At 43.9% G+C, this 19,226-nt stretch overlaps 1 protein-coding gene across 4 annotated transcripts in view; it reads left to right on the top strand.

Annotated features, from left to right (window-relative positions):
• Nucleotides 1-515: 515 nt before the first annotated feature.
• The window catches only part of LOC141100126 (uncharacterized), a 40,497-nt gene continuing 21,786 nt past the window's right edge, over nucleotides 516-19,226 (top strand). Inside the window, exons 1-4 of one of the 4 annotated variants that reach the window (XM_073588379.1) lie at nucleotides 554-638; nucleotides 2,165-2,195; nucleotides 16,486-16,624; nucleotides 16,758-16,949. In XM_073588379.1, the coding sequence (XP_073444480.1) occupies nucleotides 16,517-16,624; nucleotides 16,758-16,949 (300 nt within the window). In that variant the 5' untranslated portion in view covers nucleotides 554-638; nucleotides 2,165-2,195; nucleotides 16,486-16,516. Of the gene's footprint in view, nucleotides 639-2,164; nucleotides 2,196-16,485; nucleotides 16,625-16,757; nucleotides 16,950-19,226 lie in introns of all 4 variants that reach the window. The other 3 variants (XM_073588380.1, XM_073588381.1, XM_073588382.1) reach the window with 3 other exon arrangements.

Genomic DNA, 19,226 nt, shown 5'->3' with positions numbered 1-19,226 from the left:
CATGTGACCGGTGACATCACCGCAGGTCCTTCACCCCTCCATAGTATGCGCTCATGAGCTCCGCCAGCTCATGTGACAGGTGACATCACCGCCAGGTCCGTTACCCCTCCTTATACTACTCTTATAAGCTTCCTCCGTGAGACATCGCCGCTGGTCCTTCACCCTTCCTTATTATATTCCGCTGAACTCCGCCCCCTCATGAGACATCACCGCAGGTCCTTCTCCCCCTCCCTAGTATGCTGTCATGAGCTTCGCCTCTTCATGTGACCAGTGACATCACCGCCTGGTCGGTTACCCCTCCTTGTTATACTCTCATAAGCTTCCTCCCTCATGTGATTAGTGACATTTCTGCAGGTCCTTTATCACTTATTATTTGCTCATGAGCTCCGCCCCCTCATTTGACTAGTGACATCACCGCAGGTCCTTCACCTATTCTTCTTATGCTCTGGTGAGCTTCGCCCCCTCATGTGACTAGTCACGTGTAAGTGACATCTTCACAGGTCCTTCACTGCCACTTCTCATTCTCTCTGGAGCTCCACCCCCTCAGGTGCCTGATCACATGACAGTGACATCACCACAGGTCCTTTAGCCGCTCTGCTTGAGCAGATCTAGCCTGTCGGATCCGGCAGCGGCTCCGGGTATGTATAGGCTGCGCTGGCCTTACGCACAGCCTGAGTGTGTAGCACAGCTGTGCCGGTCTGTGCGTAATGCATGACTGTATGTTATGTACGATCATGGCTGTGTGGCGTGCATCTGTACTAATCTTCCTCCATCCACAGATGGATTCAGGAATAAGCAGTCAGACCTTTCTCTAGTCTTGGTAACTATTTCTGCTCCTGCATTATTAGCTGCCATAATGGAGATGGACTGGTTACTGGGCTCATCTTGCCCTAACAACCTGCTAAATCCAAAATCCAGCACCCCCCTCCTGTGACATCCCGGTGACCTCGGGATCACTGTGCGTCAGTCATCATTTCAGCTCCAGGGCATGGCTGTGTATCATCTCTATTCAATCTATCACCTGGCCGAAAGTGTTGGGGCTCCTTGGAATTGTTCCAGAAAATTATTGCAAGTACACATATGTGTTATACAGGTGTATTTCCTTTGTGTGAATTGGAGCAACACACAAAAAACTTAATATTTGGTTGCACACCCTTTGGAGTTAATAACTGTAATCAATCGTTTCCTATAACCACCAACAAGCTTCTTATACCTCTCAGTCTCAACTGGGATTTTGGACCACTCTTCTTTTGTAAACTGCTCCAGGTCTCTCATAGTTGAAGAGTGCCTTCTCCCAACAGCAATTTTAAGATCTCTCCATAGGTATTCAATGGGATTTAGATCTGGACTCATTGCTGACCACTTCAGAGGTTTCTAGCACTTTGGTTCCTTTCATTTATGGGTGTTTGGGGTTATTGTCCTGTTGGAATACCCATGACACAGGGTGCAAACCCAGCTTTCTGGCACTGGGCACTACATTGCAACCCCAAATCCTTTGTTAATCTTCAGATTTCATGATGCCTTGCTCACAGTGAAGGCACCCAGTGCGAGAGGCAGCAAAACAACCCCAAAACATCTTGAAACTTCCACCTTATTTGACTGTAGGTTCTGTGTTCTTTTCTTTGTAGGCCTCATTTCCTTTTTGGTAAACAATAGAATGATGTGCTTTACCAGAAAAATTTTGGCTTACATACTTTTTGGCAAACTGCAGTCTAGCTTTTTTATGTCTCTGTGTCAGCAGTGGGGTCCTCCTGGGTCTCCTGCCATAGCATTTCATTTCATTCAAATGTCAACTGATAGTTCATGTTGACACTGATGCTCCCCAAGCCTGCAGGACAGATTAATTTCTTTGGAGGTTGATTGGGGCTGCTTATCCACCATCAGGACTATCCTATGTTGTAACTTTTCATTAATTTTCTTCTGCTATCCACGTCCAGGAAGATTAGCTACAGTGCTATGGGTTGTAAATTTCTTGATTATGTTGCGCACTGTGAACAAAGAAACATCAAGCTCTCTGGAGATTATTGTTATTATTCAACAATTTTAGTTCCCAAGTCGTCAGACAGTTCTATTCTCCTCTTTCTCTTCTCCATGCTTAGTTTGGCACACACAGACACACAATGCAAAGATTGAGTCAATTTCTCCCCTTTTTATCTTGTTTTAGATGTGATTCCCAGACCTGTTACTTGCCACAGGTGAGTTTGAATGAGCATCACATGCTTGAAACAAAGTTGTTTGCCAACAGTTTTCTTTGGCCCATGTTGGGGGTTTTGTGTGAAATTATGTCCAATTTGTCTTTTTTTTTTCCTCCGTTTTTATGTATTGTTACAATACACACAAAGGAAACAAGGGGTAATGTTTATTCTTGCGGAAAGTGACATGTCAAGCCTGACATGCCAAGATGAGGAGACTTTTATGCCTTGCAATGCCCCTCTGGGAAATATTTCAATTGGCTCTTCAGAGAGGAAGAGGACTAGAACTCTAGTGTGTGTACGTGTGTGTGATAATTTATGTTTTCCTTGTCTCTTAAAGGCCAAAAAAAGACAATTGGAGGTCTTAAAGGGGTTCTCACTTGAAGAGAGGTTGTCACTTACCCATAAAATAGGTGGTAACCTATAGACCAATGGAAATCCCTGTTAGAATGGGGTGGCAGTGTGTAAGCTCAGATGTTGCTCCATTCATTCTCTCTTTTGGTCTCATTGAATTAATGGAGCGGCGGTCAGGGATACCCTATGCCACTCCATTCTGACTGCGCCAGCCCCGGTACAGGATGCATCCACCTGGAGAGTGAAAGGTCTACTAACCTCAGCTCGGTGAAGCGCCAGGGCAGCGGCGAAGGCTTGTTTCAACGACTGGAAGGCCTCTTCAGCCTCAGAGGGCCAAGCCTTTCGGTTAGCTCCCTTGCAGATAAGGGACAAGATGGTGCGAGCCAACGAGGAGAAATGAGGAACGAACTGTCGGTAGTTGTTCGCAAAACCAAGGAAGCGTTGGATTGCCTTCACCCCATGGGGCTGTGGCCAATCGACGGCTGACACCTTTGCCGGATCCATGCGTAGACCTGAGTCTGAGATAATGTACCCCAAGAATGGCAGGGATGTTTGCTCGAAGGCTCATTTCTCGAGCTTGGCATAAAGGTGGTTCTCCCTCAGGCGCTGGAGGACTTGACGCATGTTTTTTCTGTGGGCAGAGAGGTCTGGAGAAAAAATGAGGATGTCATCCAGATAGACTACCACGCAGGAGTACAGCATATCCCGGAAGACGTCATTGACGAACTCCTGGAACACCGCTGGGGCATTGCAGAGGCCGAAGGGCATGACCAAGATGACCAAGTACTCGTAGTGACCGTCTCTGGTGTTAAAGGCTGTCTTCCACTCATCACCGGAACAAATGCGGATCAAGTTGTAGACCCCTCGAAGATCCAGTTTGGTGAAAATTCGAGCTCCTCTAAGCCGGTCAAAGAGCTCCGGGATCAATGGCAATGGGTACTTGTTCTTGACCGTGATATCGTTCAGGCCTCGGTAGTCTATGCAAGGACGAAACAATTGACCGAGGAGTCTCCAGGGATCTTACAGGAATCCGGTATTTTTTAACCGCCTCGATTATGATAAAATTCCCCTCCGCGCCAGAATCCAGAAAAGCCTCCTCAGAATAACGCTTGGCACCGAGATTCAATAACACGGACACGAGCAGGGGAGGAGAGGGATCACATATACCTAGGGAGGCCTTTCCTACCAACCCTAGGCGGAGAAGTTTCCCGGCTTCTTGGGGCAAGAACTAAGGAGGTGAGAGGAGCTCCTCTCTCTGGCTGATTCACGGGCACGCTCCTGAAACCGTAGGTCAATGCAGGTCAATGCGTAGTGGATGGCATACTGTCCCACCGGTAGCGTACCCTGATGGAGGTTAAAGAGAGACTCGGTGGTAGAGGCCAGCCGACCCGGCTCGTTGAACACCTTGTGGAAGGTGTCCAAAAAGGTGGAAAGCTGAGAAACGAGTGGGTCATTGCGCTCCCAGAGGGGGTTCATCTCTAAGTGTGAAACAATGAAGGCAATTTAGGCGCGCTCAGTGGGATAGTGCTGCGGCAAATGGTCAAAATGTAACCGGCATTGGTTCAGAAATCTTCGACAAAATTTAGGGTCCCCGCTATATCGGGGTGGCTTGCCGAGGCGCGGCAGCGGGTGCGGGCCCGAGGACTGGGCAGAAACGGATTGTGTGGAAAGGAGCCGACTGTCTACCAACGCCATATAGTTGAGGATATGGACCTGGGTGTTGCATTGCTGTGTGAGTTCTTGCTGGATACTGGCCAGCTGGGAAGCATTCCCAGGGACAGAGGACTGCATGGCCGACAAACGGGACTCCATGGATTTCAAAAAGGCCATAATCCTAGTTTGATTAGAAGACTGAATAGTCGAAAAATGGGACTCCATAGATTTCAGAGGGGACATGATCCTGGTCTGACTCTCCCGTAGAAACACCAGTTTCTTTTGGACGGAGGCGGTGGTACCAGCGGGGTCCATGGCCTGATTATACTGTGACGACTCCTGGAGTGGACCCTCTGGGTCGTGGCACCAACCCTCCCAGGGCGAGCTGACCTAGTGAAGACCACCCCCTATACAGGGAGTGTCAGGAGCAAGTCCCAGGGGGTGAGGTACCACGACTGCTAGCACTAGGCGGCTGGCTCACAGGGGTGAGGTACCACGACTGCTGGCACCAGGCGGCCGGCTCACAGGAGACACGAGTGGGTGAGTGTGTCTGCAGGAACGTGTAAAGCGTGGACACGTGAACACGTGGTATACAGAGACTTCGGACGTCCGGGTGTGAGTGAAGCAGGATGCGTGCAAGGAGCTCGTCAGAGCACTGAGTCAGGCAGCAGGTGTGCCAGGAGGTGTAACAGAGTACAGGAGCAGGGTGTGTGCCAGAGGGCACAACTGAGCATAAGACAGAGTGCAGGATTGGAACGTGTGCCAGGAGGCACAACTGAGTAAGAGACAAGGCACAGGGTCCAAGTGTGTGCCAGGAGGTACAACTAAGTACAAGACAGAGCACAGTATCAGAGTGTGTGCCAGGAGGCACAACTGAGTATGAGACAAGGCACAGGGTCCGAGTGTGTGCCAGGAGGTACAACTAAGTACAAGACAGAGCACAGGATCAGAGTGTGTGCCAGGAGGCACAACTGAGTATGAGACAAGGCACAGGATCAGAGTGTGTGCCAGGAGGCACAACTGAGTATGAGACAAGGCACAGGGTCCGAGTGTGTGCCAGGAGGCACAACTGAGTACAAGACAGAGCACAGGATCAGAGTAAGACAGAGCACAGGATCAGAGTATGTGCCAGGAGGCACAGCTGAATGTAAGACAGAGCACAGGATCAGAGTGTGTGCCAGGAGGCACAACAGAGTGCAAGGCAGGTGACCAGAATACAGCACACAGCCAGGCAGGGACACGGCAGACCAAGCCAAGAAGCACAACAATAATCAGGCACCTCCCCTAGGAAGAGGTAGCCTGATATAGCACATGATCACGAGAGCTTCCGGGTCAAGTCCTCCAGTACCATAGAGAGGACTGACCTGGAGACCGAACTGAGAAAAGCGCGCAAGCGCAGACATAACATGCAGGAGATGGGGACCTAGGTACGAGAGGTGCGCATGCGCACCCGGCGGGACCCCCGGAGTCACCGCGGCTCCGGAAGAGATGACGTCGGGACCGAGGTCCCGCCCCCAGGTGAGCACGGCGTGACAGTATACATATATGACTATGTTGCATTCATATGTTTACATAGTTCTATGCAACTTAATGGTGGTGGCTTAACCCTTAACGACCAAGCCATTTTGTAGGTTAAAGTACAGGCATTAATTTTGAAATTGGACCACTGTCACTTGATATGCTTATAACTCTGGAACGCTTCCATGGATCCCGGTGATTCTGAGATTGTTTTTTCGTGACATATTGTACTTCATGTTAGTGGTAAAATTTATTCGATATAACTTGCGTTTATTTATGAAAAAAATGGAAATATGGCGAAAATTTTTAACATTTTGCAATTTGCAAACTTTTAATTTTTATGCCCTTAAATCACAGAGATATGGCACACAATATACTTAATAAGTAACATTTCCCACATCTTCTTTACATCAGCACAATTTTGGAACCAAAACTTTTTTGTTAGGCAGTTATAAGGGTTAAAAGTTGACCAGCGATTTCTCATTTTTCCAACAAAATTTACAAAACCATTTTTTACGGACCACATCACATTTGAAGTCATTATGAGGGGTCTATATGATAGAAAATACCCAAAAGTGACTCCATTCTAAAAACTGCACCCCTCAAGGTGTTCAAAACCACACTCAAGAAGTTTATTAACCCTTTAGGTACTTCACAAGAATTGAAGCAATGTGGAAGGAAAAAAATGAAAATTTAACTTTTTTTTTCCCCCAAATTTTTCTTTGGATGCAATTTTTTTTATTTTGTCAAGGGTTTCAGGAGAAAATTAATCACAATATTTGTTGTGCAACTTCTTCTGAGTACACCGATACCCCATGTGTGGAGGAAGACCAATCTTTAGGCGCACGGCAGTGGTCAGAAGGGAAGGAGCTTCATTTGAGATTTTGAATGTCAAATTGGCTGGAATCGAGAGCGGACACCATGTCGCGTTTGGAGAGCCCCTGATGTACCTAAACAGTGGAAACCCCCCACAAGTGACCCCATTTTGGAGACTAGACCCCCCAAAGAACTTATCTAAATGTGTGGTGAGCACTTTGAACCCCCAAGGGCTTCACAGATGGTTATAACCTAGAGCCGTAAAATTAAAAAAATCACATTTTTTCCACAAAAAATGATCTTTTCACCCCAAATTTTTATTTTCTCAAGAGTAACAGGACCCCAAAAGTTGTTTTGCAATTTGTCCTGAGTAGGCTGATACCCCATATGTGGGGGTAAACCACTATTTGGGCGCATGGCAGAGCTCGGAAGGGAAGCAGCGCCATTTGACTATTTTGGCTGGAATTGAGATCGGACGCCATGTCGCGTTTGGAAAGCCCCTGATGTACCAAAACAGTGGAAACCCCGCACATGTGACCCCATTTCAGAAACTAGACCCCCCCAAGGAACTTATCTAGATGTGTGGTGAGCACTTTGAACCTCCAAATGCTTCACAGAAGTTTATAACGCCCTGGCGTGAAAATAAAAAAATCATATTTTTTTCTCAAAAATGATTTGCCCCCAAATTTTTATTTTCACAAAAGTAACACGAGAAATTGGTCCCCAAAAGTTGTTGTGCAATTTGTCCTTAGTATGTGGGAGTAAACCACTGTGATCGCCTTACTGTGATCCTTGGGAGGCAGAATGCACAAATCCACAAATGGTGAATAATTCATTTTTACGCCATTCCTCGTGCGGTATTAGTGATATGGTGACTTTATTCCTTGGGTCGGAGCGATTACAGCGATACCAGATTTATACCTTTTTTCATGTTTAGCTTCTGTCACATACTAAAAGACGCTTTTTTTTGGAAGAAATGTTTGCATCGCTGTATTTTGAGCGCTATAATTTTTTCATATTTCGGCCGACAGAGTCATGTGAGGTCTTGTTTTTTTGCGGAACGAGCTGACGTTTTTATTGGTACCATTTTCGGACACATAACGTTTTTGATCGCTTTCTATTCCGATTTTTGTGGAGGCAGAATGAACAAAAACCAGCAATTCAGGAATTTTTTTTTTTTTCCCTCCGTTCCGCATGTGGTAAAATTAGTATGGCAGCTTTATTCTTCAGGTCACTACGATTACAGCGATACCTCATTTATATCTTTTTATGTTTTTGTGTTTTTTACACTATAAAAACTTTTATAGAAAAAATAATAATTTTTGCATCACTTTATTCTGCGAGCTATAACTTATTCATTTTTCCGCTGATGGAGCTGTATCGTGGCTTGTTTTTTGCTGGACAAGATGAGGTTTTCAGCGGTACCATGTTTATTTATATACATCTTTTTGATCGCGTGTTATTGCACTTTTTCCAAGCGGCATGATGATACCACTTGGAAAAAGTATAATTTGCTTCTTTTTTGTGTTTTATTTTTACAGCGTTCACTGAAGGGGTTAACTAGGGTGACACTTTTATAGATGGGATTTTTACGGACGCGGCGATACCAAACGTGTATTTTTTTAATTTTTTTTTTTTTTTTTTTACATAAAAATGTGTATTTTTTAGGGGATTTTTAAATTATTTTTATTTTTTTATATTTTTTTACATAACAGTTTTTTTTTAAATGTTTTTTTTTTTTACCTAGTCCCTTTATGGGACTTTTACTTTCACTTTCGGTATAATACATTACATTGCTCCAGCATTGCAATGTATTATGCCTATGGAAAAAGATGCAGAAACCATGCTGTGAGCATGGTCTCAGCAGCATTCCGTAGCTGAGACCCCCCCGGGTCATCATGGCAGTGAACAGGCAGAGGGAGCCCCCGAGCTCGATCGCAGCACTCAGGGGGTTAACAGCCAGGGTCACCGCTCCTGGCTGTCAGTGCAGCACTGATCAAGGAGGAGATGCTGAAATTTCAGCATCTCCTGCCCGATCGCTGCTGTGTTTGGTCAGTCAGATTGACTGACCAATCACAGTGCTCTGGGTGCAGGGACCGACTGCAAGGGTCACTGCACCCCTTGCTGTGCCTGTCAGCTGTCATAGACAGCTGTCGACACTGAACTGTCACTGCGTGTTCACACGCAGTGACAGTTCAAAGGCATGACATGCACAGTCCACCCTGGTGCGATAAGTTACAACCGCCCATGACGGACTGTGCACGTCCATAGACTTTAAGGGGTTAACAGGATTCCAGCACCTGATAGGTTCCCTTTAACTCCTTCATGACCCAGCCTATTTTGACCTTAATGACCTGTCCATTTTTTGCAATTCTGACCAGTGTCCCTTTATGAGGTAATAACTCAGGAAGGCTTCAACGCATCCTAGCGATTCTGAGATTGTTTTTTCGTGACATATTGGGCTTCATGTTAGTGGTAAATTTAGGTCGATAATTTTTGCGTTTATTTGTGAAAAAAAACGGAAATTTGGCAAAAATTTTGAAAATTTCGCAATTTTCAAATTTTGAATTTTTATTCTGTTAAATCAGAGAGTTATGTGACACAAAATAGTTACTAAATAACATTTCCCACATGTCTACTTTACATCAGCACAATTTTGGAAACACATTTTTTTTTTGTTAGGAAGTTATAAGGGTTAAAAGTTGACCAGCGATTTCTCATTTTTCCAACAAAATTTACAAAACAATTTTTTTTTTAGAGACCACCTCACATTTGAAGTCACTTTGAGGGGTCTATATGATAGAAAATACCCAAAAGTGACACCATTCTAAAAACTGCACCCCTCAAGCTACTCAAAACTACATTCAAGAAGATTATTAACCCTTCACGTGCTTCACAGGAACGAAAGCAACGTGTAAGGAAAAAATGGACATTTTAATTTTTCCAACCAAAATTTTCTTTTAGCATCAATTTTTTCATTTTCACATGGGCAACAGGATAAAATGGATCCTAAAATTTGTTGGGCAATTTCTCCTGAGTACACCGATACCTCATATGTGGTCATAAACCACTGTTTGGGTGCACGGCAGGACTCAGAAGGGAAGGAGTGCCATTTGACTTTTTGAATGGAAAATATGCTGAAATATTTAGCGGTTGCCATGTCGCGTTTGGAGAGTCCCTGTGTGCCTAAACATTGGAGTTCCCCACAAGTGACCCCATTTTGGAAACTAGACCCTCCAAGGAACTTTGAACCCCCAGGTGCTTCACAAATTGATCTGTAAAAAAAAAAAAAAAAGGACTTTTTTTCATAAAAATTTTCTTTTAGCCTCAGTTTTTTTATTTTCACATGGGCAACAGGATAAAATGGATCCTAAAATTTGTTGGGCAATTTCTCCTGAGTACAGCAATACCTCATATGTGGTCATAAACCACTGTTTGGGCGCACGGCAGAGTCCAGAAGGGAAGGAGCGCCATTTGACTTTTTGAATGGAAAATTAGCTCCAATCGTTAGCGGACACCATGTCGCGTATGGAGAGCCCCTGTGTACCTAAACATTGGAGCTCCCCCACAAGTGACCCCATTTTGGAAACTAGACTCCCAAAGAGGGGGGGAAACCACTGTTTGGGGCGCATGGGAGAGCTCAGAAGGGAAGGAACGCCATTTTGCAATGCAGACTTTGATGGAATGTTCTGCGTGCGTCATGTTGCGTTTGCAGAGCCCCTAATGTGCCTAAACAGTAGAAACCCCTCACAAATGACCCCATTTTGGAAACTAGACCCCCCAAGGAGGTTATCTAGATGTGTAGTGAGCACTTTGAACCCCCAAGTGCTTCGCATAAGTTTTTAAACGCATAACCATGAAAATAAAAAATCATTTTTTTTTCCTCAAAAATGATTTTTTAGCCCGCTATTTTTTACTTTCACAATGATAACAGGAGAAATTGGACCCCAAAAGTTGTTGTCCAGTTTGTCCTGAGTACGCTGGTACCCCATATGTGCGGGGAAACACTGTTTGGGCACACGTTGGGGCTCGGAAGGGAAGTAGTGATGTTTTGAAATGCCGACTTGTTGGTATGGTCTGCGGGCGTCATGTTACGTTTGCAGAGCCCCTGATGTGCCTAAACAGTAGAAACTCCCCAGAAGTGACCCCATTTTGGAAACTAGACCCCCCCAAGGAACTTATCTAGATGTGTGATGAGCACTTTGAACCCCCAAGTGCTTCACAGAAGTTTATTACGCAGAGCCGTGAAAATAAAAAATCATTTTTTTTCCACAAAAATATTTTTTTAGCCCCCAATTTTTTATTTTCCAAAGGGTAACAGGAGAAATTAGACCCACAAAGTTGTTGTGCAATTTTTCCTGAGTACGCTAATACCCCATATGTGGGGGTAAACCACTGTTTGGGCACACGCCGGGGTTCGGAAAGGAGGGAGCACTGTTTGACTTTTTGAACGCAAAATTGGCTGGAATAAATGATGGCGCCATGTCGCTTTGGAGACCCCGTGATGTGCCTAAACAGTTGAAACCCCTCAATTCTAACTCTAACCCCAACACACCCCTGACCCTAATCCCAACCCTAATCATAACCCTAACCACAACCCTAACCCCAACACACCCCTAATCCCAACTCTAACCCTAACCACAAGCCTAACTCTAATCCCAACCCACCCATAACCCTAATCTTAACCCTAATTCCAACCCTAACCCTAATTCCAACCCTAACCCTAATGGAAAAATAAAAATATTTTCTTTATTTTATTATTTGTGCCTACCTATGGGGGTGATAAAGGGGGGGTGTATTTACTTTTTTTTATTTTGATCACTGTGAAAGTTTATCACAGTGATCAAAATGAAAAAATGAATCTGCAGCCGGCATATTCCAAGATGGCGGCGCCCATGATCCGGGACGGCGGGACACTGGGACGGCCAGCAGGGCTGTGGAGTCGGAGTCGTGGAGTCGGAGTCGGTGCTCATTTTGGTGGAGTCGGAGTCGGAGTTGGAGTCGGTATAAAATGGACCGACTCCGACTCCTAAAATATATAATAAATTGGGTACAGTAATTCAATGCAGGATGTGCTGAATATTTTTTCATAGGAGTTTGGGAAAGTTATGAAATGTCCTATAAATGGCTGTTATATTCCTGATCTAAGGCTACATTCACACACAGCGTTTTTCCTGTGTTTTTTGAGGATACGTTTTTCAGCTGCAAAAGCTGATCATCTTTTTAAAAAACTGCATCACCTGAAAGGTTTTTGAGCTCATAGATAATGTTTTCAATAGCAAAAGCAGATTAGAAATCTGCTCTATCTATCCATTTATCCATATCTGTCTATCCATATCGTATCTGTACCAAAAAGAATGAAAACCGGGTAGTACACCAATATATATTCTGTTCTATCTAAATATCTTGATTATTGGATCATAAAAATGATTAACTGTCTGAGGTTCACATTGTACTACAATAAATTTTTCACTTAAATATAAGCAATATGTGTGGGAGTCGGAGTCGTGGAGTCGGAGTCGGTGTAAGGGAAATTGAGGAGTCGGAGTCGCAGGTTTGGCTTACCGACTCCACAGCCCTGACGGCCAGAGGGACTTTGTAGGTACCGTGGGGGGTAGGGGGGAGGGGAGCTGATGTTAACGGTGGCGGCAGATAGCCGCCGTCCGTTGGTGGCGGGGCCGATCGCCCCCGTCTGTCGGTGTGAGGGGGGGTCGGGTCTCAATCTTCAGCCATGGCAGATGGCTGGGAAGGGGTTAATATAATATTAATCTATTTTATTTTTTTTTTCGCTCTACACTGTTTTATTGTAGCTGGGATACATTTTGTAGGCAGCCGTTCATATTACGGGACTATCTGAGCTGCTGGTACAAGGTCATGAGGTTTTCAAGGCTAAAAGTTCTTATTTCCAGAGATAATGTTTCCATTCTCAGGAGATGCCTTTCTCCATGTCGAGGCATTTCTCCTTTATGTATTTTTTGTCTTTTAGTTGCTCTAGAGCAGTGATTTTCAACCTTTTTTGAGCTGCGGCACACTTTTTATACGTAAAAAATCCCGGGGCACACCACCAACCAAAATGGCACAAAATGACACTAAAACAGTACATATTATACATAATTATCCCTTTCTTTTAGTAATATGCCCCATCATTATCCCCTTCTTTTAGTAATATGCCCCATCATTATCACCTTCTTGTAGTAATATGCCCCATCATAATCCCCTTCATGTAGAAATTGCCCATTCCACTACCTCCATCATTTCCTTCTCCCCACCACCCCATTATTGCCCTTTCGACAACCCCATCATTGCCCTCTCCCCACCACCGCCTTCTTATCACCCCCATCACCGCCTTCTCCATTGCCCTCTCCCCATCACCGCCTTCTTATCACCCCCATCACCGCCTTCTCCATTGCCCTCTCCCCATCACCGCCTTCTCCATGACTCCCATCATTGCTTCTCATCACATCCAGCAACTCACCTACACACGCACACAAACACACACCTCTCACCTAGACACACACACACACACACACACACACACACACCCCCCTCACCTCTCCTCACCGGCAGCTTCCTCTCACTGGCACAGCAGCTGCGGGGCTGAATGATGATGTCATCCAGCCGTGCCGCTGACTGCTGTGTCAGGGAGGAAGCGACACAGGAACACGGGACTGCTGCCTCTCCGACCCGCCGCCCTGCTTGCCTCCACATGGCTAATTTGCATCGCATGTAAATTAGCCATGCGGACACGCGGCACACCCGACCATGTGTCGCGGCACACTAGTGTGCCGCGGAACACTGGTTGAAAACCACTGCTCTAGAGCACGGATGTCGATCTCAAATACACAGAGGGCCAAAATTTAAAAGCTTGGACAAAGTCGCGGGCCAACATTGATATTTATTTAAAAAATGTTTACAATGGAGGAAATTTTTCTTTTTCATCAAATCTAACAAATTTTTTCATATGGCAACAAACTTAAAGGAGTCGTCCCACAAACAAAGTATATTTTAATTAATAGATCTTAGAATAAAATATTGGAATAATATCTTGTGATAAAGCAGTGGAAAGCATATGGCCCAATGGCCTAATTGAAATGTGTAATAACAAAGGATAAAAAACCTTGAATAATACAGATAATAAAGTATGATGCCAGCAAGTACAGTATGATACCCCCCACAGTGAATTCCTCCACAGTAGCCTTCAGATGCACAGTATGATGACCCTACTGCATCCCCTTCTCTCAATCCTCCCCCAACAAAGGACGTGACCCCATTACAGTATGAGTCTTAACCCCTTCATGATCAGAGGTATTTTTGGTTTTGCGTTTTCATTTTTTTGCTCCCCTTTTTCTCAGAGCCATAACTTTTTTATTTTTCCGTCAATATGGCCATGTGAGGGCTTATTTTTTGCGGGACGAGTTGTACTTTTGAATGACACCATTGGTTTTACTATATCGTGTACTCAAAATTGAGAAAAAAATTCCAAGTGCGGTGAAATTGCAAAAAATAAGTGCAATCCCACAATTGTTTTTTTTGGGCTTTTTTGCTAGGTTCACTAAATGCTAAAACTGACCTGCCATTATGATTCTCCAGGTCATTACGAGTTCATAGACACCAAACATAGTAACGTAGTAACATAGTTTTTAAGGTTGAAGGAGGACTTTAAGTCCATCTAGTTCAACCCATATCCTATCCTAACCTGCCCTAACATGTTGATCCAGAGGAAGGCAAAAAAAAACCCATGTGGCAACAGTAAGTTTCACATTGGGGAAAAAAATTCCTTCCCGACTCCACATACGGCAATCAGACTAGCTCCCTGGATCAACGCAATATTAAGGAAAATAGTGTATATACCCTGTAATATTATACTTTTCAAGAAAGGCATCCAGTCCCTTCTTAAATTTTAGTAGGGAATCACTCATTACAACATCATACTGCAGAGAGTTCCATAGTCTCACTGCTCTTACAGTAAAGAATCCTCGTCTGTGAGTATGCATAAACCTTCTTTCCTCCAGACGTAGAGGATGCCCCCTTGTCTCCGTCACAGGTCTAAGAGTAAAAAGATCATTAGAAAGGTCTTTGTACTGTCCCCGCATATATTTATACATTGTAATAAAATCACCCCTAAGCCTTCAATTTTCCAAACTAAATAACCCCAAGTGTAATAACCTGTCTTGGTATTGCAGCCCCCCCCCCATGTCTAGGATCTTTTTTATCTAAGTGGTGAAAAAAAATTCCAAAGTTTGTTTAAAAAAAAAAAAAAGGCGAAATTTTCCAAGACCCATAGCATCTCCATTTTCCGTGATCGGGGGTTGGGTGAGGGCTTATTTTTTGCGTGCCGAGCTGACATTTTTAATAATACCATTTTGGTGCCGATACGTTCTTTTGATCGCCCGTTATTGCATTTTTGCGTTGCGTTATTGCATTCCTTTTTTTATTGATAGATCGGGCGACTCTGAATCTGGCGATACCAAATATGTGTATGTTTGATTTTCTTTTATTGTTTTATTTTGAATGGGGCGAAAGGAGAGTGATTTGAACTTTTATTTATTTTATTTATATTTTTAAAAACATTTTTTTTCACTTTTGGCATGCTTCAAGAGCCTCCATGTGAGACTAGAAGCTGCCATAACCCGATTGGCTCTGCTACATAGAGGCGATGATCAGTTCGCCTCTATGTAGCAGAATTGCTTACTTGCTATGAGCATTAACCACCGGGCGGCGCTCACAGCAAGCCGGCAGTGACAACCATAGAGGTCTCCAGGAGACCTCTGTTTGTCATGCCAACCCATCGGTGACCCATAATCACGTGACAGGGGAAGCGCATGTTAAATGCCGCTGTCAAGAGTTTGAGAGTGGCATCTAACGGGTTAATAGCCGCGGGTTGATCGCTGTTCAAAACAGCTGACATGGGATGAGAAAGATGTGGGCCCACCGCCGGAACCCACGTCAAAGGGAGGGAGTCCGACGTTGGCGTACTAATATGCCCAATGTTGGAAAGGGGTTAAACTGTAATCCCCACAAAGTCCTCCATACAGTATAATGGCCACAAAAAGTGCTCCATACAGTACAATGGCCCCACATATTGCTCCATACAGTATAATGGCTCCACATAATGCTACATACAGTACAATGGCCCCACATATTGCTCCATACAGTATAATGGCTCCACATAATGCTACATACAGTATAATGGCCTCATAGAGGACTTCATACAGTATAAAGGGCCCACATAGTGCTTCATAAAGTTTAATAGGCCCCACATTAAAATACTCAACTCTGCCTCTGTTCCTCCACTTCTCCAGTCTCTTTATGGTGTCTTCAGATCCTCTGCAAATCTAGTTACAGCGGGTACATTGTAATGACGTCATCACACCCCCTACGCTGAGACATCAGGCACAGAGATGGAATGATGGAAGAGGGAACATCAGCTGATTCTCCCTCTGCCTCCTCCATCATTGATTTCAGTTGTATCGGCATTTAGGTTGGCGATATAGTTGAAAGTGAGATGCCAGGCAGGGGACCCATCACGGACCAAATATACTTGGGGGATCCACCTGGCACCTCAGGCCAAATATACTCACCCTGCACGCCATATGTGCTGTAGGCTCTTAGACTCACTTACCACCACATGTATAACCTCAGACATATCTGAAATCTCTGTCCATCTATTTCCCATATGTTTCCATGTATAATGGAGTGCTCCAGTTATAACATTACTTTGATATTTTTTTTTAAATGTTTCCCATTGTAGTTACCAGGTAGTTACAATATATCACACAAGGCAAGAGGGAGACTTTGCAGTGATAGAGCAGTTGCCCATAGCACAAATCGCATTCAGCCTTTCATTTTCCAGAGTATCCTCGGTGGCTACGAGCAACTGCTCCACACTTTGATAAATCTCCCTACTTGTCTATTATGTGATTTTAGAATTCGTGCTCTTTCTCCCAATCAGGTTCCTATAGTGTAGGATCCTTCACAGGATAATGGTCCTTTTTCTGCCTGACCCACCGATGATGGACCAGAACAAGAGCTTGATGACTGAGAAGATATTAAACCTCACCTTGGAAATTATCTGTCTGCTTACTGGAGATGTAAGGGATACCGGGAATTAAGTCACATGGCATGAGTCTAATCTTTAAATATATTATAACGACATGACCAGAGAGGTTAGCGATACCATGAATGTATGAAGCTATATTTATCGGGGTCTCTCTCCATACACAGAATTACAAATTTGTGAAGAAGACATTTGAAGAGGCTCTGACCACCAGCAGCAATCCTCATGTGTCAGGAAAATGGAAAAAGACCAAGCTCCTCATCGGGAAACCTCAGTCTCACTCGCTGATATATGAAAGAAACAAAGAGCAGAAGATCCTAGACCTCACTAACAAGATCATTGAGCTGCTCACCGGAGAGGTGAGTGCTGCTGGGAATACTAATGTAAAACACAATTTACAGACCAACGAAGGACAATCAAAATACTAGAAATCAGGAAAAGGATTGGATTTGCAGCACCTCTCTGCAGATAATATGCAGTTCACGGAGCTGTGCTGTTCAGCTTTGCATCTGATCACAGATGATTGGTGACATGTCATTTGTTTCATTCCCTCTGATATTGATGACCTGTCTGAAGAATAGACCATCATTTTAAAAGTAGTGGACAACCTGTTCAAAATCTGTAACTCTAGAAATTAGCCGTAAAGATAAACTAGGGAATCATAGAATAGTAGAGTTGGAAGGGACCTCTTGGGTCATCTGGTCCAACCCCCTGCTCAAAGCAGGATTCACTAAATCAGGGTTTCCCAACTCTGGTCCTCAAGGCCCACCAACAGGTCATGTTTTCAGGATTTCCTTAGTATTGCCCAGGTGATAATTGCATCACCTGTACAATACAAGGGAAATCCTGAAAACATGACCTGTTGGTGCGCCTTGAGGTACGGAGTTGGGGAACCCTGCACTAAATCATCCCAGACAGATGTCTGTCCAGCCTCTGTTTGAAGACTTCCATTGAAGGAGAACTCGCCACCTCTCGTGGCAACCTGTTCCACTCATTGATCACCCTGTCAAAAAGTTTTCTAATCTGTGTCTCCTTCCGTTCAGTTTCATCCCATTGCTTCTAGTGTTTCCTTTTGCAAATGAGAATAAAAATGATCCTTCTACACTGTGACAGCCCTTCAGATATTTGTAGACAGATATTAAGTCTCCTCTTAGCCTTCTTTTTTGCAAGTTAACATTCCGAGATCCTTTAACCGCTCCTCGGACATAGTTTACAGTCCGCTCACCACCCTGGTAGCTTTTCTCTGAACTTGCTCCCATTTTTCAATGTCTTTTTTTTAAATATGGTTCCCAGAACTGGACACAGTATCCCAGATGAGTCTTGGCCAAGGAGGAGTAGAGGGGGATAATTACTTCATGTGATTTAGACTCTATGCTTCTCTTTATACATCCGAGAATTGTATTTTTGCTGCTGCATCACACTATTGACTCATGTGCAGTCTGTTAGCTATTAGCTTACGCAAGTCTTTTTCACATGTGCTTAATTCTATTCCTTCCATTCTATAGATGTCATTTTTGTTTTTCTTGCATTTCTCCCTGTTAAATACCATTCTATTAGTCACTGCCCATTGTTTAAGTTTATCTGGATCCTTCTGAATCCTTTCTGTATTCTCTAGTGTTGGCTATCCATCTTGGCTTTGCATTGTCTTCAAATTTGATTAGTTTACTTCCAGTTCCCTTATCTAGATCATTTATAAAAATGTTGAACAACACTGGGGCAAGAACAGAGCCTTGTGGTACCCCACTTGAACCACTCTTCTATTTGGATGTGCAACTATTTATTACCACTCTTTGAATACAATCACTGAGCCAGTTATGAATCCACTTAACTGTAGCCTTGTCAATCCCATACTTGGTCATTTTCTCAAAACGGATAGTATGAGATACTTTATGAAATGCTTGGCTGATGTCTAGATATGTCTACCACATTTCCCTGATCCAACAAGTCAGTGATTCCATCATAGAAGGAAATAAGATTAGTTTGGCATGACTTGTTTTCCACAAACCCATGCTGGCTCTGGTTACTTACTGTATTCTTAACCAAGTACTTGCATACATGTTGATTAATAATTTATTCAAAGATCTTTCCTGGTATAGAGGGAAATAGCAGTAAGGGTCACTAGCCTGTTATTTCCTGGCTCCATCTTCTTTCCTTTTTTGAAGATAAGGACATCAATTGCCCTTCTCCAATCATCTGGGACTTCTCCTGTTCTCCAGGATTTTTCAAAGATTCTTGGCTAGTGGTTCTGCAATTTCCTCTGCTATCGCTTTCAGTACCCTAGGATGTAATTCATCTGGACCAAAAGATTAGAATTACCTAAGTGTTTCCTCACCATCTCTTTGTTTATAATAGTGTGGATTCTTTTATTTTTTTATGGCACCATGAGGATCAGTTGATGTTTTAAATCCTTTCTTCGAGAATACAGCTGCAATATAGGAATTTAAAAGTTCGGTCTTCTCGGCATCATTTTTTACCACTTCACCCTTTTCATCCTGTAAAAATCCTATAGCATCTTTAACTTTTTTCTTTTGCTTTTGACATACCCCCCAAATCCTTTTTACTGCTTCTGGTCTCTCTTGCAAGCTGCACTTTATTACTGGCTTTAGCTCTTCTAACTCTTGCCCTGCATTCCCTAC

Source organism: Dendrobates tinctorius, unplaced genomic scaffold, assembly GCF_039654945.1.
Source record: "Dendrobates tinctorius isolate UK_male_01 unplaced genomic scaffold, ASM3965494v1 ptg000103l, whole genome shotgun sequence".
NCBI classification, from domain to species: Eukaryota; Metazoa; Chordata; class Amphibia; order Anura; family Dendrobatidae; genus Dendrobates; species Dendrobates tinctorius.
The sequence above is the reverse complement of the archived record's forward strand: the minus strand, read 5'-3'. Positions and strand labels throughout refer to the sequence as shown.